General features: G+C 52.9%; 2 protein-coding genes across 2 annotated transcripts in view; one reads left to right on the forward strand and one right to left on the reverse strand.

The window, feature by feature from the left end:
- The window catches only part of TRAP1 (TNF receptor associated protein 1), a 44,311-nt gene extending 29,812 nt beyond the window's left edge, over nucleotides 1–14,499 (forward strand). Inside the window, exons 8-18 of the mRNA XM_065891863.1 lie at nucleotides 76–149; nucleotides 958–1,113; nucleotides 2,253–2,373; nucleotides 2,851–2,920; nucleotides 6,171–6,318; nucleotides 8,494–8,679; nucleotides 9,144–9,282; nucleotides 9,687–9,772; nucleotides 11,084–11,229; nucleotides 14,176–14,248; nucleotides 14,398–14,499. Coding sequence (XP_065747935.1) covers nucleotides 76–149; nucleotides 958–1,113; nucleotides 2,253–2,373; nucleotides 2,851–2,920; nucleotides 6,171–6,318; nucleotides 8,494–8,679; nucleotides 9,144–9,282; nucleotides 9,687–9,772; nucleotides 11,084–11,229; nucleotides 14,176–14,248; nucleotides 14,398–14,499 — 1,301 coding nt within the window. The remainder of the gene's footprint in view (nucleotides 1–75; nucleotides 150–957; nucleotides 1,114–2,252; nucleotides 2,374–2,850; nucleotides 2,921–6,170; nucleotides 6,319–8,493; nucleotides 8,680–9,143; nucleotides 9,283–9,686; nucleotides 9,773–11,083; nucleotides 11,230–14,175; nucleotides 14,249–14,397) is intronic.
- Nucleotides 14,500–14,895: 396 nt separating this feature from the next.
- DNASE1 (deoxyribonuclease 1) lies at nucleotides 14,896–17,507 on the reverse strand. The gene is made up of 8 exons (XM_065892028.1): nucleotides 17,361–17,507; nucleotides 16,904–16,992; nucleotides 16,648–16,731; nucleotides 16,234–16,349; nucleotides 15,920–16,032; nucleotides 15,678–15,832; nucleotides 15,170–15,266; nucleotides 14,896–14,949 (listed from the first exon to the last, which is right to left on the reverse strand). The coding sequence occupies exons 1-8, from the start codon at nucleotides 17,505–17,507 to the stop codon at nucleotides 14,896–14,898; spliced, it is 855 nt and encodes a 284-aa protein (XP_065748100.1).
- Nucleotides 17,508–21,354: the final 3,847 nt, after the last annotated feature.

Here is a 21,354-nt window from a genome sequence, read left to right on the forward strand (position 1 = left end):
GACCCCTGCAGCACCTTCCAGAGTTTTCATCTACAGAAGCTTCCCGTGTTCATTGCTTTTTTCTGTCTCTTCCAGATGTGGTGACAAAGTACAGCAAATTTGTCAGCTTCCCCTTGTACATGAACGGAAGGCGCCTTAATACCCTGCAGGTGAGGCCTGGCTGCCTGCAGGCTCAGGTGGCTGTGGAGATGAGCCGCTCCACGTCAGGCTGGCGGGTCAGAGGTGGGACTGGGCGTTGCTGTCAGAGCCCCAAGACTGGGTGTTCTGGGAGAGGCGAGATCTGTGGGTGCAGGCAGCTCCATGTGCACCAGGGGGTCACCCTTCACAGCACACGCTTCGTGCTCCTGAGTGTATTCAGTCATGCTGCCGTCACCATGGTCGGTTCCAGAACACTTCACCCCCAGAAAGAGACCCCACGTCCATCAGCAGTCACTCCCACTCCCCGCCCCTGGCCCCTGGCAACCAGTCCACTTTCTGGATTGGCTTATTCTGGGTGTTTCATAAAAATGGAGTCGACTACTGTGTGGCCTTGTGTGTCCAGCTTCTTACTGTGTTTTCAGGGCTTATGCTGGTTGTAGGGTGTATCAGTGCTCTGTTCCTTTTCACGGCTCAGTAACTGTCCAGCACGTGGCTCAACCGTGTTACTCGAGCTGCTCACCTGTTGGTGGCTAGTGTCGTGACGTCGTGCAGGCTCGTCCAGACCCTGCCTCTTGCTTTGCTCTTCCTGACTGACACTGTGCTGGGGACAGGGCACTTGTTCCCAGAGCCCTTTGTGTGTGTCTCTCTGTCCAGCGCTGGAGAGGGTGGGGCTGGAGACAGAGGGCCCGGGAGGCCGACCCTCAGGAGCTGAGGGCTCCTTTGCCAGCACCCGGGCCCCGCGAACTCCACCAGGTCAGCCCCACACGTTGTTGGGAGGTTGCGTCTGAAACATAACATCCCTGTTCATTCCATTTCCAGGCCATCTGGATGATGGACCCCAAGGATGTGGGCGAGGGTCAGCATGAGGACTTCTACCGCTACATCGCTCAGGCCCATGACAAGCCCCGCTACACCCTGCACTACAAGACGGACGCACCTCTCAACATCCGCAGCCTCTTCTACGTGCCGGAAACGGTGAGCCGGGTGCAGGCCTGCCCTGCGAGCTGCCAGGGGTTTGTCCACTGCTCCCTGGGTTTACACACCAGCAGCACTTCCCCTGAACGGTGACAGCTCAGCACAGACATCACAAAAATTTCCTTAGCATTAGGATGAAAGAAAATCCTATACGTCTGGACGGGTGAACAGAAGGTGAAGTGAGGGGTGCTGAACAGAGAGATGTTTGGCCTGGCAGGCCTGGGCTTTGTGGACAGGTGTGGGCGTCCTGTCTCCATGCAGCGCGCTCTCCCTACTTCCGCATGGCTTCGGGCAGCACCGTGAAGGCCCCACCAAATCCTGCAGCCGGGAAACCTGCTTGGGTTGAACCCAGCTTTCCTGGCTTTAACTGACTAGAGCCCTGCGCCTGTTACCCATCTTGGAAAGAGCTCTTCTACCCTCCCGCTGAGTGTGCTCTGCAGACCAGCAGCCCCAGCCTCCCCTGGGCCCATTAGGAGTGCAGAGCCTTGGGCCCAGGACCCCCCAAGTCAATTCCCACCTTAACAAGATCCCAACATGATGTGTGTGCAGACGGCAGCGTGGGAGGCGCTGGTTTAGAGCAGGGTTGGCAGACAGCGGCCACTTTGGCTTTGCAGCCTCGTACCACCAAGGACTCTGCCCCTGTGGCGGAGGCTCAGATGGGCGTGTGTGGCTGGGTTCCAAAAACTGTAGACACGGGAATTTGGATTTCATGTATTTTTCACATACCATGAAATGTCCTTTTTTGCCTTTTTCCTCAACCATTTAAAAATGGAAAAGCCATTCTAAACTATACAAACAGGTGATTTGGCCTGTGCGCTCTAGTTTGCTGACCCCTGATCCCTAGCAGGTTTGGCTCTGTTCGCAGGGACATGTAAGTCACTGTTTTTATGGGGAGGGCGGCAGCTGCCCAGAGAGGACCCCCCCACTCCACCTGGAGCCATGGTGGGAGGGGCCTCCCCGGGCCCCTCTGGGCTTTTAAACAGACAGACACAGGCAGGACACCGCACATCTGCCTCAAATCTCCCAGCCCAGGTAGCCTTAGGAAGGGGTTCCCCGTGACCATGCAGGCTCTGCCTCCTGGCAGGGCTGCCGCGGATTTCTGCTTTTGCCATCTGACGCTGCCCTTTCCTTGCCTCCAGAAACCAACCATGTTTGACATGAGCCGGGAGCTGGGCTCCAGTGTCTCGCTGTACAGCCGCAAGGTCCTCATCCAGACCAAGGCCACCAACATCCTGCCCACGTGGCTGCGCTTCATTCGAGGTTCGGTGCCAGTGTCTGTGCCCAGCCGTGTGGGCTGAGGCCCAGGAGCAGGCTGCCTGCTCCAGATGCCAACACCATCAGAAAGGGCTCATCTTTTTTTTTTTTCAGAAAGGGCTCATCTTTGATGAGTGCGGGGTCAGGGCGAGTCACCACAGCTGCTGGCTGGTGAGCCGAGTCCTCACAGCGTGGCACCTCCCAGGGAGCTTCCTGTCTTCAAACACTAGTCTTGGTTGATTTATCCATGATATGTTATGATTTTGAACAGAAAACCCAGGAGGTAGTGTTGAAAGAGGGTCCAACTGATGCTGAAATCGTAGAAACTGTCCCGGCAAAGGCTCGCCGGCCTTGCTTGCTTTCCTTCCGACCCCCATGGTTGTGACCTGGGCTCTGCCTGAATTCTAGGAAGACAAGGGACTTTGGGGGGAGAAGCCCCCGAGTGTCCTCCCTTCTTATCTACACTCGGCCTGTGTCTCACAGGTGTGGTGGACAGCGAGGACATCCCCCTGAACCTCAGCCGGGAGCTCCTCCAGGAGAGCGCGCTGATCAGGTGAGCAGCCGCAGGACACAGTGGGCACCTCACCGGGTTTGCCTTTGCCACGGAAGGCCCAGGCGGGCTTGAAGCTGCTGAGAGCAGAGGGTGGAGCTGAAGGTGCCCAAGGGAGCTATGGGCCTGGAGAATATGAACAGGTCACGTGTGCTTTGCCCCATCTTTTATTTCACGCTTTTTTGTAAGAGGGGTTTGGAGACTGACATTGAGGAGAATTGCTGCCAGTTCCAGGAGATGTTCCCTCCCTTGGCCAATCCCTATCACTCAATCCTGGGGTAGCCGTGGCAGGGGAAGTTCCATGCAGGGCTGTTTCTGGGTGGACGAGGCAAAGGACGGCCCCAGAGCCAGGAGAACGTCTGACCTCAGTCCAGGAAGGTCACTAATGGTGTGAAGGAGACAAGGGGTGGGCACTGAACTTTCTTTTGGAGACATCGCTCTTGGAATCCTCGTGAGCTAGGGTGGCCGAATTTCTCCTCCCCCATCCTGATCATAGCAGTAGCTGCTATTTACTGAGCATTTATTCTCACCCAGACTGTACCAAGCCCTTCCTGTGCAGCCTGTGTCATCCTTGCAGGTGGGAGCCACTAGGTCTCCATGTCATAGTTGTGGAAACTGAATTACAGGGAGGTCACACCCGACAGTGAGTGAACCTGTATTTGAACCCACGTTTTCTGATCTCAGGCATGTGCTCTGCCCCCAGCAGCTGGGACTGGGCTGACCCAGACGCTGGCAGGATGCAAGGCTGTAGGCGGGGGTGTGTCCGGCCACTTGGTCACTGCTGGTGGTTTTCCAGGGCTAGGTTGTCAGTCTGAGCACTCATCTTGACCAGCAGAGTCAGACTTAAATGAAGTTTTTTAAAGAAACTGAAAGAAAAAGTAGAAACTTGATGCAAAGTACATTTTTCCCCTGAACCTGGGAGAGTAAGTTGTCCACTCTATGCCCATCGTCCCCAGTTATCTCAGGGTGTGTTTCCAGAGAACAAGGACAGTCTCCTCCTAGCCAGCACAGCCGTCAGTTGGAGTTGACCTGGTGCAGCTGCCACGTCTCATCCTCACACCATTCCACGTTGCACACTTGTGCCCGTCACGTCCTCTAGAGTAGGAGGGTCCAGTCCAGAGTCACACAAGCCTTTAGTTGTCATGTTTCTCCAGTCTCCTGGAGGTTGGCCGAATTCCAGTCTCCCCGACTTTCAAGACTTGGATGCTTCTGAAGATGTCAGGCCAGTGATTCCGTAGAACGGCCCTCTGCACGGATCGTGATGCTCCCTCGTGCTTAGGTGCAGGCGTAGCGCAAAGTGATGCATCCTGTCAGGTGGTGTGCGACTTTGAGTTGTCCCCTTACTGGTGATGTTCATGTTGACACTTGATTAAGGGGGTGTCTGCCAGCCTGCTCACGTGGTTACTCTTTTTTCCTCTGTAATTAGTAATGATGTTATGTAATGGGGTGGTATTTGGCAGCTGTGTGTTCATTTCTTACAATATGCATGTGCTTTTCTTAATATCTGTATAACTGATTTGCATGACTTGACTTCCTGTTTTATTCAAGGGCTATAATCTGTTACTGTCATTGTTTATTTTGATGCCCAAACTGTCCCTGATTTAGCAGGAACCTACTCAGGCTGACTCCTTTGCCCTTTGACCTATTCCTATTGTGCTTTGAGCACTTCTGTATTGAGTTCACCCAATACCAACCAGCACTGCTGTGGTCTTGGCCTTTGCTTCCCTTGACAGTGAGGAATCTGCCTCTGGTTATCCCTAATGTGTTTACCTCTGACCAGTCCCCTTCATGTTACCAGTCTGCCATCGCTGCTGCCCCCCTGCCCCACCAGCTCCCTGCTCCTTCACCTGCTTGGGCTCTGATGCCACACGATGGGCTAAGGGGGTGTCTGTCAGCCATTCTGCCAGCTGCTCGCTGTGCCCAGTCTGGATGTCCTCTTCTGGGGTCCTTGGGCTCTGACACTCCACACCAGGCTCCTCCAACCCTCACCCTGCATGGACACCCTCTTCGTTTCATCCTGGCTGCTGTGGCTGCCCCACCACAGATGCAGGTGCTGCCCCTTGGCTGAAGGACTGAGTTATTCAGGATGGGAGTGGAAGAGGATAAGCTTAAATGAACGTTAAACATTATTGTTCCCCTACCCTGGATTATTAAGGAAACAAATGGTAATTTCACCTTTAGGAAAAGCAGAATATTAAGGAAATTAAAAAAAATACTCCCTAATACCACTAATAGTGTTGCTCACAATTTTATGTAGTGCTCTGGTAAACACCCTAATACACAAGATCCCAATTTTTTAAAACTGTAGTGCACATATAGTATATCCAGTATAAATCCAAGTTTATACAGCATTGATCCTAATTATGAAAAATATAATGCACAGCAAGTAGTATGTATAGTCTTTGCATACTTATATATGTACCCTGTAATTTATCCATATTGGGATTTTTCTAGTTTTTCTTTCAACCCAGGCACTTTCTCATGTTTTTAAGGATCATATCATTAGAGGATGTTGATCTTTAATGGCCGTGTAGCTTTCCATCATTCATTTCAACCTGTTCTCTGCAGTTGAACACTGAGCTTGTTCATAATTGTTTTCTTTTCTGTAATTAAACTTGCTTCAGAGCTTTATTTATTTATTTTTGGCTGTGCGCGGGCTTTCTCTAGTTGTGGTGAGTGGGGGCTACTCTTAGTTGCGGTGCACAAGCTTCTTATTGCAGTGGCTTCTCTTGTTGCAGAGCCCAGGCTCTGGGCACGTGGGCTTCAGTAGTTGTGGCATGTGGGCTCAGTAGTCGTGGCTTGCAGGCTCTAGAGCACAGGCTCGGTAATTGTGGCGCACGGGCTTAGTTGCTCCAGGGCACGTGGGATCTTCCCGGACCAGGGCTCGGACCCGTGTCCTCTGCATTGGCAGGCGGATTCTTAACCACTGCGCCACCAGCAAAGTCCCATAATTGTTTTCTATTTTATGTGCTACAGTGAAATTCCTGGTCCATAAATCTTGGTGACTCATGAAGGTGTAATCTCAGAACCATAGTTTTGTCACTGTCCACAAGGTTGCAGGGGGGGTGTCAGCTAGCATCCCTGACTCTGGGGGGCGCATGTCTCCTTAACTGGTGTTAGCCAAGGGTAACTTTCTGGTATGTTGTCTTCACTTCTCTGATTATTAGTGGGATTGAACGTTTTTTCATATCCTTCTGGCTGTTTGTGTTTCGTGAAAGTTGCTCTTTTGTGATAAATGCTTTTCTGTTCATAGGAAACTCCAGGGCGTTCTACAGCAGAGGCTAATAAAATTCTTCATTGACCAGAGTAAAAAACATCCTGAGAAATATGCCAAGTTTTTTGAAGATTACGGCTTGTTCATGAGGGAGGGCATCGTGACCACGGCTGAGCAGGAGGTCAAGGTAGCGTCTGGGTTTCTGGGCCTTTCTCTGGGCTGCCTTGGGCTGTGGAGGAAGCTGCTGGAGATCAGAAACCTGAGCTTCCCAGGACGTGATGATGGCATAGCCAGGCACCCCAGTAACCACTCCCAGGGGTCAGAAAGTGCAGCCTTTGGCCTCTGGACTCCGCAGGTGGTCCCAGCAGGCCTGGCGTGCACTTGAGCACATGTCCAGCTCCTCCAGTGCCCTCATTTGAGGGGAGTGGGCATTTAGTGTCTCTTCCCCCAAGGGCCTGGGGGGCTTGGGAAGGTCACGGAAGTCAGGACAGGAGAGGTGCCTGGTTCAGGGGGTGGGGAGGGCAGGTGAGGTGTGTGTAGTCAGGGCAGTTCATCATGTGATCGGTAGAAATCCATCAACACTGTGCCACTGGGTTAATTGCGCAGTTACTTAAAAATGATGAGATTGTTCCATAAACATTTATTGGCCACTTTTAAGTTGTGATAGAGTTCCCATACAATAAAATTCACTCTCTTAAAGTGAACAGTTCATTTAGTACCTTCACAGGTTGTACGTCCACCACCATCTGGTTCTGGAACATTTCCATCACTCCCAAAAGACACATGTCCCCATTAGTCACTCTTAGCGCCGGGGTTTCATCTTTTGCTCCAGAACAGCAGCAGGGAAGGAGGGTGACCAACCATCTGGGGTCCCAGGGTTTGTTCTGCAGGCCATGAGGGAGAGTGGGATGGGGCCTGGGCGCTGCGGCTACCAGCCTGCTCCCCCCAGGCCCTCATCACCCTGGGCCCTCCTAACCCCGGTTGTTGGCACAAGGACTCCAGTGGCTCCAAGTGCTGCCTGCTCGGACTCTCCACTCATTCCTCTCTGTGTTTGTAGGTAGCGGGACCCAGGTGGTGCCAGAGGCTTTTCTGAGTGCTTTATAAACACTGACTGACTCAGGGTTTTTTTAAATAAATAAATAAAGTTATTTATTTTTTGGCTGATTTGGGTCTTCGTTGCTGCACGCGGACTTTTCTCTAGTTGTGGCAGGCGGGAGCTACTCTTCGTTGTGGTACACCGGCTTCTCGTTGTGGTGGCTCCTCGTTGCAGGTCACGGGCTCTAGGCACACGGGCTTCAGTAGTTGTGGCATGCGGGCTGTAGAAAGTAGGCTCAGTAGTTGTGGTGCACGGGCTTAGTTGCTCCGCGGCACGTGGGATCTTCCCGGACCAGGGCTTGAACCTGTGTCCCCTGCGTTGGCAGGCGGATTCTTAACCACTGCGCCACCAGGGAAGTCCCTTACTCAGTTAATGAGGATCTGTAACATGCACAAGAGCATGAGCTTAACCTATGAACCTAGAGCCTGGCTCGCCGGGTGGGCTCCCAGATCCCTGGTTTTGCCTGTTTGTCCCCCTTTCATCCCCACCACATCACTCTCTCATCTGGACCTCTCCTCTGGGCACTGTGGGTTGTTGGAGATGAGTCGGTGGCATAGACGAGGCAGTTTACTGTCAGGTCACGTCCAGGCTGGTGTGTCAGGGAGCTGGACCCCAGCCTGTTGCTGCTTCTGTCCTTACAGGCGACTCCCTCATGGAGTCTAGATGCCACCAGCATCTCAGCCGACAGGAGCAGATGGACAAGCCCCTCCTTTCAGGGCCTGTTCTCCAAGTCACACACCCCACTTAGGCTTGTACCCCCTGGGCCAGGACTCGTCCCCTGGCTGTGAGGAGGGCTGGGAAGTGTGTACTTCACACCCGTGTCCCCTGCTTGGCAAGAGCCAGGGTCTGTGACTCGAGACAGAGGGAAGATGCTGGGTCCAGAGTGGGCTCTGCCACGGACAGGGCCTAGCCACTCCTGGGACCGTTTTTGCAGCTCACCTGGAAAGGTCCTCTCAGCAAGGCCCTGGGCCACCTGTGGTGGAACGTGCTCTCCGAGGTCCCCTGAACTTCTGACATGGGGCCCAATGGACAGCACTGGAGTCCCTCAGAGCTCCCCAGGGCCCGAGCCAGCCCAGGGCGCCGTACCTGGGCCAGGCTCCCAAAGGAGCTGCCTTGGCTGCAGGACACAGTCACCAGGTGGGTGTGAGGCCAGCCAGAGCCTTTCCTCCCTTAGCTGAAGGCTCCCGAAGTCTGTGCCCCGCTGTCGGGAGGCTTTCAGAGCCAGGACCTGGAATGAGCAGTGACCTGGCCTCTGTCTGTCTACAGGAGGATATCGCAAAGCTGCTGCGGTACGAGTCGTCGGCACTGCCTGCTGGGCAGCTGACCAGCCTCCCAGACTATGCCAGCCGCATGCAGGCCGGCACCCGCAGTATCTACTACCTGTGCGCCCCCAACCGCCACCTGGCGGAGCACTCGCCCTACTATGAGGCCATGAAGTGGAAAAACACAGAGGTGGGTGAGCCAAGGGGCAGGTTTGGCCCCTACCGGGCCTCCCTGCACTTGTCCTTCCCTTGGGGCCAGGTCAGAGGGCGAGGGGGTCTGAGCACTGAAGGAGGGTCCCCATGCTCACTGGGGAATGGCTGAATGTGCCCACGATTCGGGAGAGTGGAGCAGTGAGAGTCAGCATCCAGGGTCACAGAGGCCGGGCCGAAGCCTGCCTACTAGTTTGGGTCTTTCTAGGAGGTGACACAGGGATTTCTCTATAAATAGCATCACTGCTTCTAAGATATAGCCAGAGCCTCCCTGACAGCCATCTGTAAACCACTGCGTCCACAAGGCCCAGGAACCCCAGCACCCCCTGCATGGCCCTCAGATGCTGGGCCCAGCCCGCAGCCCCAGCCCCTGCTCCGTGTCCCTCTCCTGTCACGGGCAGAGGGTTCCCCAGGCCTGATGGAAGCCATTTCGGGTCCTCACAGGTTCTCTTCTGCTACGAGCAGTTTGATGAGCTGACCTTGCTCCACCTTCGTGAGTTTGACAAGAAGAAGCTGATGTCTGTGGAAACAGACATCGTTGTTGACCACTACAAGGAGGAGAAGTTTGAGGACAGCTCCCCAGGTCGGCTTGCTTCCCTTCTCTCTGGGCACAGGTGTGGATGGTGGCCTGGGGTGCAGGTGAGGCCAGGCAGGCCCGAGGAGCTGGCACTGTTTGCTACACGGCCTCTTCGTTCTGCAACAGTGGGTCTATATGGGGTTTTCTTTTCACAGCTTGCCTTCCTAAGATTGATAAAGCTTAAGAGAATCAGACATTTTAAAGCCCTAACAAAATTATATGGGCCTCAGGCAGTCAAAAGTGTCCTTTCTGGGGTCCAAATTTATCTGCTTAATTTTAGATGAAGAGTGTTCTGGTAGCTTCTGTTGTTGTGCCAGTGGCTGGCAGGGTGGAGGGAGCCTGCCGCTGGGAGCCTATGGGGAGGGAGTTGTGGAGACGGCCTCCAAGCTCACCCTTCTGCTCTCCTGTAGCTGGCGACCGTCTGTCAGAGAAGGAGACAGAGGACCTGATGGCCTGGATGAGAAACGCGCTAGGGTCCCGTGTCACCAACGTGAAGGTGAGGCCTCCCAAAGACGGGCCACCACCCAGCCACCATGGCCCTTGGTGACTGCACAGCTGGCCAGCCTGCCGGCTCTGGTTGCTGCCACTCCTGCATGTGTGCGCGCTCGTGAGCACGTAGCCACATGTGCCCGGGGAGTTGCTGAGGTCGGGCGGGCAAGCTTGGCTTCGCCTCCACTTTGTAGAGCAGTTGGAATGAAGAAAGTGGAAGGTGAGCTGCTGAGGGCCTGGTGGGCAGGCAGAAGCAGAGAAGAGGTGTCCCCAGTTGGCCTCCCCAGGGCCATCCTCGTCCAGGCCTAGAGGAGCTGCAGTGGCTGAGGACACAAGGGCGTATGGTCCAGCTTGGGTTCTCAGTGGGGGTTCTGGGTAGGCTTTAATGAGCTAGGAACCCACTGATCCAGCTCTGAGCTGCAAGAGAAGACAGTCACCAGGGAACAGGTGTCACTGGCTGAGGGACATGTTCAGGAGTGGCCCCAAAGGGACAGGCAGGTGTGCAGGGTAGGGAAGGCGAAGAGCGGAGGAGGGCAGACCTGGGGGCTCCATGGGAGGTAGCAGTGGGTCTCTGAGGGAGGCGAGGGCTTCCTGGCAGGGAGCAAGGCGTGTGGCTGGGGTTTCTCTATGTAACACACATATGTCCATGCTTTACAGCGGTGACTCATTTAAGGTGGCCTAGGAGGTAGGTAGAATTCTCGTCCGTATCCTATGAAGGAAACAGGCAGAGCGCTTCCGCAGGTCAGGAAGTCGTGGAGCTGGATCCTTACTGTGCTGCCGGGAAGGGGGCAGCCATGGGCCCAGCAGGCCCAGGAGAGTCTCTGGCGTAAGTCAGGAGGCCTGAAGCCTCGGGGCTCGGTGAGAAAAGGTGTATTTGATGAAATAAAGGCCAGAGGGAGCCACAGGGAGTGGGTGGGTGAGAGCACCGTCTGCAGTAAAGACGGACACAAGATTGAGCAAGAGGCTGGGCTAGGGGAAATGGGGTGGCCAGTCCTGGCGGGTCTTCAGACAGTTGCTGTAGGACCTGGAAGTGGACCCTGTGAAGCAGAGAAGTGCAGATAACACCAGGCAAGATGGACCTTGGATGGTAACTGATAGGTTAGAAATTGGTAGCTTTGGAGTGTAGAAGAGGAGGGAGTTCCCAAGCAGGGTATGATTCGTTAGCAGGCAATTGGGAGGGAGGGAGAGAGGGAGGGAGGAACACTGCTGGTTGAGGGTATGTCCCTGGAGACCTGCGTTCTCCTGTCTTGTCATTTGGGGAAGCTTTATACCTGGTCAAGACCCTGCCAGGGCCCGTCACCCCCGGCCTTGCTTGCAGGTGACTCTTCGGCTGGACATCCACCCTGCTATGATCACGGTGCTGGAGATGGGGGCCGCCCGGCACTTCCTGCGCATGCAGCAGCTGGCCAAGACCCAGGAGGAGCGTGCTCAGCTGCTGCAGCCCACGCTGGAGATCAACCCCAGGTAAGGCTGCCGGCTCCAGGCCTCTTGGGCCCAGGGGATGGGCATGCTCATTTCTGACCTGCCAGGTAATCTTTTAAAATTATATGTGAGTGTGTGTTCTTTTATTTATAACACATAGAAAGTGCATAAAGCTTTTGGACAGTTTGATAAATGTTTATAAACACTCGTGTAATTGAACTGTATTAAACTATACCTATGTGACGTTTAACAAAACTGAATCTTGCCGACACCCAGACGCTCCTATTTTCCTCCCACTTGAATTCTGTCCCGCTCTCCAGGGAGAACCACAGTCCTGATTTCTGTGTCAGTCACTTCCTCACTGTGCTTTATGGTTTTTCGGCTACTTGTGCGTCATTACACACAAGCTCAGTTCTGCCTGTTTCTGAACTTCACGTGAATGGACCCCTGTGCACAGGTTCCCTTTGAAGCCTTCGTTTCTTCTCTCGGCGTGTGATCAGATGCATTCATCTGTGGGGGTGACTATAGTTTGTTCTTGTTCACAGCTGAATCACAGGGTATGAATCTACTCAGCACAATTATTTATTCTATTTTGATAGACATTTGGGTAGTTTCCATTTGGAGGATGTTGGGAACACATTGCTCTGAACATTCTTGTCCCCCGTCTGGTGCTGCACATGTGTTTCTCCGGGATGTGTGCCCAGGCGTGAAAGCACCTTATCCTCAGCTGGGCTGAGTAAGGCCCACTGCTTCCAGAGGGCAGAGCATGGGAACCCAGGTCCCTGCAAGTTAGAAGGCTACTGTTCTTTTTTCTGTTGGGCTTTAAAAAAAAATTGATTGGTAGTTCTTTATATATACTTTAACAGTTGCAAATATCTTTTCTGTCTTTTCACCTGTCCTTTAAAGAGAATTTCTTAATTTTAATGTGATCAAATGTATATACATTTGTTAGAGATTTCTTAGGACCCCAAAAAGCATCTATTCCAGACATGAGTTTCTTCTCCTGCATGTCCTTCTAAAAGCTGTATAGTTCTGCCCTTTCATGTTGGTTGAGCCCATCTCTAACTGGCCTGTCTGGGATTGGGGGCTAAGGGGGGTTCTAGTTTCATCTTATTCCATGTGAACACCCTGTTGCCCAGACTGTTAACTGTGCTGCCTTCTCAGATGAGTATCTCTTGGAAACTTATGTTTTCTTTAGAGTTCTTGTACATTTTTTATAGTTATTTGATGTGTCTTTATTGGATATTTTGAAATTTCATTTTCTAACTGTTGTATATGGAGACAGTTTCTTTTTTGGAAATTGTATATAGCAGTAGTTTTTTACATGAAGTTAAATAGACAAGTTACCAAAAACGCTAGAAAAGTCCATAGTCTCACCCCCACCACAGTCACTGTACCCTATTTGGTATATTTTCTTTTGGACTTTCGTCTTATTGTGGGTTTTGGTTTTTTTATATAGTACATGCCTAATTTTTTTATTCATCACCTATAAATATTTTTCCATGTTGCTTTAGAACCATTAATTTACTTAAAACTACTGGGGAGTAGGGGGAAGTGCCTTTTCCAGTTTCTGAGCCAAATTACTAGCAACAATTACTGGGTGAAAAGATCTGGGCTCATGGCTGGCCACAAAGAGCGTTGGACGCCTCTCCAAGGAGATGTCCCAGTTGGCAGGTTGGCATAATGCGTGCAGGCCTGTGTAATGGGTGCACAGTTCCCAGCTGTGAGTCCCCAGTAGAGATGGACGCTGACTGGACACCCCGTTGCCTTAACTAGTTCTGACACAGAAGCAGTTTTGTAAGATAGCTGTGCAGAGTGCTCGTTTCTGTTGCCAAAAGACTCTTATTTTACAGATTTGCTTTAAAATTTGTTGATATGTTCTTTCGGTTGAGAATTCTAAAGAACTAAGGGAGTTCATGGTGAACTCCCCGCCTCCCCCCATCCCCAGTTTCCTCACGTATCTTCGGAGACACTGTGTGGGGCCTCCTCTGGTACACTTGCTGTGCAGTGTGCTTACCTTGCTTTGTAAAGTGTTTGCTACTCTGAACAGCCCTGTGAGGGGAGGGAATCATCTCGTCTCAGACAGGGACCAAAGATACTCCTGCTGTCCTCTGAACCTTTCCCCAGTGCCTTCAGTTTTATCAAACATCAATTTTTGCCATTCTCTTAAAATTATACCTTATAATTTTGATGTATGTTTCCCATTGTATTTTTTCCTGTGCAGAAAATGTTTTTTTTGTAGTCAGTTATTCTTTTCTTCTGACTTCTGGGTTTGTATTTTGTTTAAAAAGGCTTTCCCCTTCCGAGATTATAAAATACTTCTTCCCTGTTTTCTTCTAGTATTATACTTCTTTGCTTTTAATTTTTACATTTCTCTGGAAATTAATCACGTCGGAATCCAACTTGTTTCCTGGGTGCGGCCCAGTTATCCTGTCTTTATGAGGTACTAACGAAATTCCTATATGAATTGGGCCATTTATATACATTGTCCACTTTGTTGCACTGAGCTGTTACCTTTTCATTTTCCAGAACTGTTTAATTACTGGAGCTTTATGTTTTAACTGGGACTTCCTCCTCTAACTGCTCTTCCATGTTTACTTTATAAATTTTATACTAGATTTTTTAGATTAAAGGAATCCTATTAAACATGGATTAATCTAAGGAAAGTTTCACTTCTATTTATGGTCCACTCATCCAAGAACTATAAGAACTACAACATATGTCTTTTCATATATTAAACTCATCTTTCTTTACCTTAGTAGTGTTTCCTTTATATCAATCAATTTTAGTATCAAAATTTTTGCTGGGTTTTCTGGGTATATAATCTATAATTGATCATTATGGGCTTCATTTTTTATGCTGGACCTATTACCCTTTTTTGCATGTCCTGATAACCCCATTTCAGAAAAGTCACTGGAGCACCAAGTTAGAGGCTGTGTGTGCACTCCCAGCCCTGAGCTAATAACTTCGGGTGGTTTCTGTGTTCAGGCACACACTCATCAAGAAGCTCAGTCAGCTGAGAGATAGCGAGCCTGACCTGGCCCAGCTGCTGGTGGATCAGGTGAGTCTGCTGGAGGAATGCGAAGAGTCAACTGAGGCATGGGGCTGTCAGGCTCTCTCCTCCGTTCTTCTCTCTGAGGTCCCTGGGTTGGGATCAGGCCTCGCTCACCCTCCCAGTAACAAACAACGAGGTGCTGCCTTGCCTTTCAGATCTACGAGAATGCCATGATCACAGCGGGGCTCGTCGATGACCCCCGACCCATGGTCAGCCGCCTGAACCACCTGCTCATCAAGGCCCTGGACCGACACTGACAGCTGTGAAAGCCCCAGGTCCTCCTGCCCAGGGTTGGGGGGGTGGGTGGGGACGATGACACAGGAAGGACTGGATGCTGCCGATGAGAACACCTGCTTTTGAGCTTTATTCACTTAAAATGTATTCTTACTTAAAATGTATTCTTAGAGTTTTTGTCCAGACTGAGAAGGTGGGGTGCTCTGGTGACACAACCTCCAAGCTTACAATGGAAGCGGGTACAGTGAGGAAAAGCCTACCTTCCTCTAATTCCAGTTGCCACGGTGGTGGGGAGGGGCAGGGGCACTCAGGACCAGGCACTGGTTTCCTAAACTCTGTCCCCAGCCTTTGGCTGTGTCATCTCAGTTCTTGGCGACAGGCTGCAGAGCGGAGGTCGCTGGCCAGGCCCCACTCACGCGTCAGGCTCTCTTCAGCATCACCTCCACCGGGTAATGGTCGCTGATGGCTAGGGCCTGTGGGGAGACAGCCATGAGCACAGGGACACCCAGACATCTAGTACTCTGCACTCATGCTCCTGAGGCCAGTCGGGATTTGGGCCTGGGAAAAGGAGACCAAGAGGCACCCAGGGCCACAGACAAGTGTCTCTTTCAAGTCAATGAAAAAAGCAGTGGGTCCAGGTCTATGTTCCTGTGTCCCAGGCCCCTATTAGAGCTACGTGACCAGGACACTTACGATCTGGTCACTCAATCCGTATGCAGCTTGGAAGTCAAAGGGAGCAGCTGAGTTGGGAACCACAGCATCTTGGAGCAGAGGTCCTGCAACCACGATCCTGCAGCATCAGACACAAGAGAAGGTCCCCTTCAGCCCACTGTCTAGCTCTGTGCACTTACACCTCGTCCCAGCATGTCCCCCCAGCTCCACTGTCCCCCAACTGCTCTCAAATGTTCCCATGGGGCCAGTCGGGTCCTGGCTCACTGTCACCCCAACACTCTGAGCTGAGCAACCTGGGCCCCAAACTGCACACCACTGACCAACCTACATACCCCACAGTGAGTGTTATCCCTAAATGTGCTTCACCCCCAAACTAAGAAATGCTGCTCCTTTCATTCCATTTCCTAAGTGGACTGAGTGAAGCTCAGGAGGGTGCATGTCACAGGGCTTGGGAACCATTTCTGAAGCTGGTCATGGAGGCTCCCTCATCCCTGCCTGGGGGCTCAGTGTGGGCCCGGGCCCCGCTCACCTGTCGTAGGCACAGTGCGTGGATGTAACGGTGGTGTCAGCAGTGTCAGGAATCAGCCACTGGAAGGGGGGGCTCCTGCGCAGGCGGATGGATGACCACTGCGAGGGGGTCACGTAGCTGCAGCCAGCATTGAAATCACCCATCAACATGATGTCCTACCAGGAGACACACACTGGTTGGCCTGGGGCAGAAGGGGGGGCCCCAGAGCCCAAGGCTAGGGGTGGGGATGGGGGTTGCCTCACCTCCAAGTCCCACTTCTGCCAGACATCCAGGTAGACATCATAGAGAGAGTCGATCTCAGCCACCGCATCCGATGGGGCCGCATGCAGGGGAACAATGGCAAACTCCTTGATCTCTGTGGAAACAGGAGTCATACTGAGCCGGTGTGGGCTGGGCTCAGCCAGGAGTCGGGCTGTGGTGGAGGACACATGAGCCAGTCTTCGAGGGTGGACGTTTTCCTAAGTAATTCCAATGTAAGACCAAAGCACAAAGAGTGTGGGCTGCAGCACGAGACAGCTTTCCAGGTGTCTTGGGAAGGGCTGGGCAGGGCACTCACGTGTGAAGGGGGAGGAGAACTTGACCACAGCTGGCTCTCGGCTGAAGCTGTCATTCCCACAGGGCTCACAGCCATCATCGTACTGGTAGCTGTCCAGCACGGAAACCTGGTCGGGTCTGCAGAAGGCCGGGCCAGAGGGCAGTTAGCCTTGGGCCAGGGTGCCAGCTTGTCTTGGTAAAGTCACTTTCTGCCACGTCCAGGTGGGCAGGGGGCCCGGCCTTAGCACTGCACAGACCCACTGGCCCGGAGCTCCTGCCATGTCCCCCTGCCTCTGCACAGGCTGTGAGGCCAGCTCAGAGCCCTGCTCTGCGGCCCCAGTTCTCGCCCCCAAACCCGGAGGGGAGGGGCTCACAGGCTCTCTAGACCACACCCCAGCCTCCTGTCGGCACCCTCTGAGGAGGTGACCCAATCTACCTGAACAGGAAGAGGTAGCGCTCCTTATAGCTGTTGCGTCCCAGCGGCTCACTGACCACAAAGTGGTAGGTGTTTGGGTCATCCCTGGATTGAGGAAACAAATGTCCCGGTCGGGGTGGGGGGCAGTCCGTGGGGACCCTCCTGCCACCTATATACATCTATAGCAGGGCTCCTGCCCACATCCCTATCTCTGGGGCCTGGCTGAAGTGGCATACCCTCTCCCATCCACGCCTCCCGGGACCGCACTGTCACCCACTGGTTGAGTTTGTCCAGCAGCCTCCCTACGGCCGTCAGGTGGTTGTCTCTGACCTCCTGGACGAGGGCGATATCATAGCGACTCAGGATCTGGGGACAAGGCCACAGTACTGCTAAGCGGGGCAGGCTGGGTGGAGACTGAGGCATCCAAGCCTGCCTGCTGTGAGTCACAGGGCCGACCTGCTCCTCCCAGACACCTTCCTGTCACGGCTTGGCCTGGGACTTGCCTGGGACGTGCCAGACATCCCACCACCTCCAGCCGTGGTGGACGGCACAGCAGTGACATGGACCTGTCCCCTTGACAGACAGGTGGGCTGAGACCAGAGGCTTTCAATCCCCTCCCCCGATCACCACCACTGCCGATCACCCTCAGGACTGACCACTGGCCCAGGGTTCCCAGGGCCTGTTAGAGGGCCCTCCCCTTCCCCCACCCTGAGGACAGACCAGCCTGGATTTACCTGCACAATGTAGTTGGAGAGGGTAGCATTGGACATCTTGGTCTCCCCAAAAGTCTGGATGTTGAAGGCTGCTATTCTCAGGGACAGGGCCTGCTGCAGCAGGCCAGCCAGGGTGAGCAGCACCCCCATCAGCCTGGCACCCCTCATTCTGGATCAGGAGAAATGTTCACATGTGGGCCTGAGGGTGGCAGACTCAGCACTCTGGCCTCCCTGAGTCCAGCTGCACAGAGCTGGTAGAGCCCAAGGCTGAGTAAACCCTGTCTTTCTTTGTGGGCTATGCCGAGCAGGCCAGGGTGAGCCTCTGAGCCCTCTCACCAGCAGGCAGAGAGCCAGACACCAAGCGCCAAGTAACAGGCGCTGGATTTTCTCACTCCTCACCTGCCAGCAGATGAGCCCCTGTGAGGGTCGCCAGCCTAGGAAGCCCCTGACACTGTGGGTGGGGCACCAGCTCACCGCCCTCCCTGCTCCAGCCGCCCTCCCCTCTGGGATTGGCCAGGGCTCTTCCCAGGGTGGCCACGGTCACCAAGAGGGACTCCACGGGGCTTAGGGCCTGGTACCCACCTTCCACAGGCCACGGGTCACACAGCCCTTGGGGCACCAGGCACACTCACCTGAAACTTGACTTTCACAAAGACAACAGGAATTCCGCCAAGAATCAAGAATTGATACTCTTCGGTAGCAATTTTCTCCTTTCACTGCTTTAAGAAAAAAATTCACAAAGTGTTAAGAAACACAAAACACAACTGTGAGCTGCTGCAGCTCCAAATCCTCACACAGGGAATGTTCGTCCCACCTGGGGTTTTAAAGGTTTAGGCAGCTGTGACCTTTCCCAGGGCATCACCTGGAGGACACAGAACAATAGCGCTGCCTGTGGGGCTTTCCCAGCAGGTGGGTAGCTGGCATGTGTTTATTTCAAAAGGTACAGGTCCTTCATGCTGTAAAGAGCACCTGATGTTTGCCCTTGGTTTAAGAAGTCAAAAAAAAAAAAAAAAAAAAAGCCAAAGGCTCTGTGTCCTTTGCCCAAGTTGCTCTCCCAGGGGTGGGGAGCAGATGTACTGGAGGGCAGGGCCCTGGCTACTCCTGGCTGCAGGACTTGAGGTGACCTTGGAGCTAGCAGCCAAAGCCAGACATGCCATGTTGCAAATGGAGCCCATGGTGGCTGCTCTCCCAGGACCCCATCTCTCACCAACTCCAACCCCTGCTTCCTAATCCTTCAGTTGTGACGGCTGCAAGCACCCTGGCCAGGAGTTGGGGCTCTCAACAGGGCGCACATGAGATGCAGCATCGGGGGCTACAGGGTTGCGGGCACCAGGGAGGGGCAGGGGCCGCAGAGTCCACCTCACTTGCCAGCAAGGCAGCAGGAAACCTTCTTGTGGAGAGCCTGTGCATTTCACGCACAGGTGACAGGAGTGGCTGGGTCATAAGGACGCTGTCAGGCAGCAGCTGAGGGTCCATGCCAGGCCATGGGTCCAGTCATTTCATTTGGAATCCTTGGCTTTCCCATTTGTGTTCATTACCTGTGGCTGCTGTAACAAGTCAGCACAAACTTGGTGGCTTGAAACTACAGAAACTTATTATCTAATAATCTTAGAGCCCAGAGTCCAAAATCCATTTCACTGAGCTGAAACAAGGTGTGGCAGGGCTGTACATGCTCTGGAGGTGCTGGGGGAGACCCTTCCTGCCTCTTCAGCTTCTGGAGGCTCCTGGTGTTCCTTGGCTTATGGCTGCATCACTTCAGTCTCTGCCTCCATCGTTATATTGCCTTCTCTTCTGTGTCGGTTCTCCCCCCTCAAAGATACAGGTTATTGAGTTTAGGGTCCTCCTGGATAATCCAGGCCTGTCTCCCCATCTTGAGATCCTTTTTTGCCGTGTGAAGTTAATAGTTTGCACGGATTAAAACATGGAGATATTTTGGGGGGTACTATTCAGCCCATCACCCTATCCATGGGGGCTCTGCCCCATTTCGGGGTTGGAGGTTGTGGTCTCCAAGGACAGCCCTGCAATTGTGAAGGCTGGGTCCCTCCCTGGAAAGGAAGGGTCTTGCAGTATAAAGGGGAGTGTAGGGCTACGGGGGCCTGGGGGTCAGGGAGCAGGAGGGGCCTGAGGGTAAAAGTCAGCAGCAGCCAAGGTCAAAATCAAAGTGCCATGGATGTGGTCAGCTGGTCATGAAGTAGGAGGACACAGAGGGATTAAAAACAACTCAGAAAGTAAACCAACTTCAACAAGACCAGAACCCCCTGAAGTAATGAGAACATGCTGACGGACAGCTCCAGCAGTCAGTAGGAATGCCAGTCAGCTCGTGTGTACCCTGATATGGCATCTACAACATGGGGTCACGTGGCCTGGCCCTCAAGCTGCCAGAAGCCCCACTGCAGCCTTTTGCAAAGGTTTGATTGCTGACTCTCTTGTTTAAAATCCCCGAGGCTTCAAGTGTGTCAAAATCCAGACCCCAACCACCAGGCAAGACCATCAATGTATTCAGTGTAGGTGCCTTGACACTTTTCTTCCATAGGTATCTTTCCGGGACACACAGTTGCCAGACCTTTTGAGGGGAGCATGAGAGCAAACCAGTAGGCAGCAGAGCCATGGCTCACACAGAAGACACCCAGACCCCCCAGTTTTCAGCATGTGGGACACGGCACCTGTTTGTTGGCACCCCTGTCCCCCTCTCAACCAAATGCTGCCCCTTCTCTGGGAGGTGCCCTCCCTCCCCAACCTGTCAGAAGAAAGGTCCCAACGGTGGCCTCATTTGCACAAAGTGCCAAGCTCTGCTGCCATATTGGCTGCTCTAAGTCAGGCCCACAAAAGAGGCAGGCAGCACAGCCGGGAAGAGCCTGGCCCAGGAGTCAGGGATTTGGGGCCCAGACCAGGCTCACCCACTGCACCTTCAACCACTTTGAACCTCAATATCTTCATCTATAAAATGGGGATAAAACTGTCACTGCTTTCCTCTTAGGTTTGTCTTAAGGATCAGCAGACATAACATTATTCTACAGAAGAATCATTTCACATCTTAAAAATTCATCTTATCCCTAAGACTAGTAACCTTCTCAGCTGTTATATTTCCATCACCCTTTTAACTTTCCCTCATGGACCTCTTTTCCATTTGTATCAGTCAGCTGTTGCTGTGTAACAAGCAACTCCAGGATTCAATATGTATGGCAGTATGCATTTTTTTTCTCATGCTCACAGGTCTGTAGGTTAGCTGGGAGGGCTCTGCTCCCTGGGCCTCCCTCTGGGCGGGTGGGGCGGCGGTAGGCACTGGGCTGAAGGGGCTGCAGCTAGCATATATGCTCTTCCAACATGGTGGAAGGTGGAAACTTCCAGAGAGGTGAACAGAAATACATGATGCCTCCAGAAGCCTAGGCTCAAAATCTGCATGATGCCACTTCTGCACATATTCTTTTGGTCTTAGCAAGTGACAGGGCGAAACCCTACACCAATGGCAGAGTCAGGGGTACACTCCTCCCGCGCCAGGCTCCACAGTGGAGACAGAATGGGTGCCAGGGAAGGGAGGAAGCCCAGTGTTGCTGGCATTTTTCAATGTCACATTAGCAGGGAAATGGGTGCAGACAGCAGACCGCTTTCTCTGATCAGGGTGAGCTATTTTTACATCAACCCCGAGAGTCTGCCACACTCTTTAGTTAAACTAAACCTGTTCAGATACAAGAAGGGGAAATGACGCATCACACCAAAGTAATTAAGTCGGGGTCAGGTCTTTAGTTCTGAGGCGTTTTAAATCAAAGAATAGGGCTTCCCTGGTGGCGCAGTGGTTAAGAATCCGCCTGCCAATGCAGGCGACACGGGTTTGAGCCCTGGTTCAGGAAGATTCCACATGCCACGGAGCAACTAAGCCTGTGCACCACAACTACTGAGCCTGTGCTCTAGGGCCCGCAAGCCACAACTACTGAAGCTCACACGCCTAGAGCCCATGCTCCGCAACAAGAGAAGCCACCACAATGAGAAGTCCGCACACCACAACAAAGAGTATCCC

This window comes from Phocoena phocoena, chromosome 15, assembly GCF_963924675.1.
Source record: "Phocoena phocoena chromosome 15, mPhoPho1.1, whole genome shotgun sequence".
Lineage (NCBI taxonomy): Eukaryota > Metazoa > Chordata > Mammalia > Artiodactyla > Phocoenidae > Phocoena > Phocoena phocoena.

What these genes read in the sequence shown, in the direction of transcription:
- DNASE1 (XM_065892028.1), bottom strand. Translation starts at nt 17,507, where the DNA reads ATGAGGGGTGCCAGGCTGATGGGGGTGCTGCTCACCCTGGCTGGCCTG. An exon ending in GTTCTCCTCCCCCTTCACAC is followed by an intron (nt 16,033 to 16,233) that starts GTGAGTGCCCTG and finishes CTGTTTCCACAG; the next exon opens with AGATCAAGGAGTTTGCCATT. An exon ending in ACGGATTGAGTGACCAGATC is followed by an intron (nt 14,950 to 15,169) that starts GTAAGTGTCCTG and finishes GTCTCCCCACAG; the next exon opens with GCCCTAGCCATCAGCGACCA.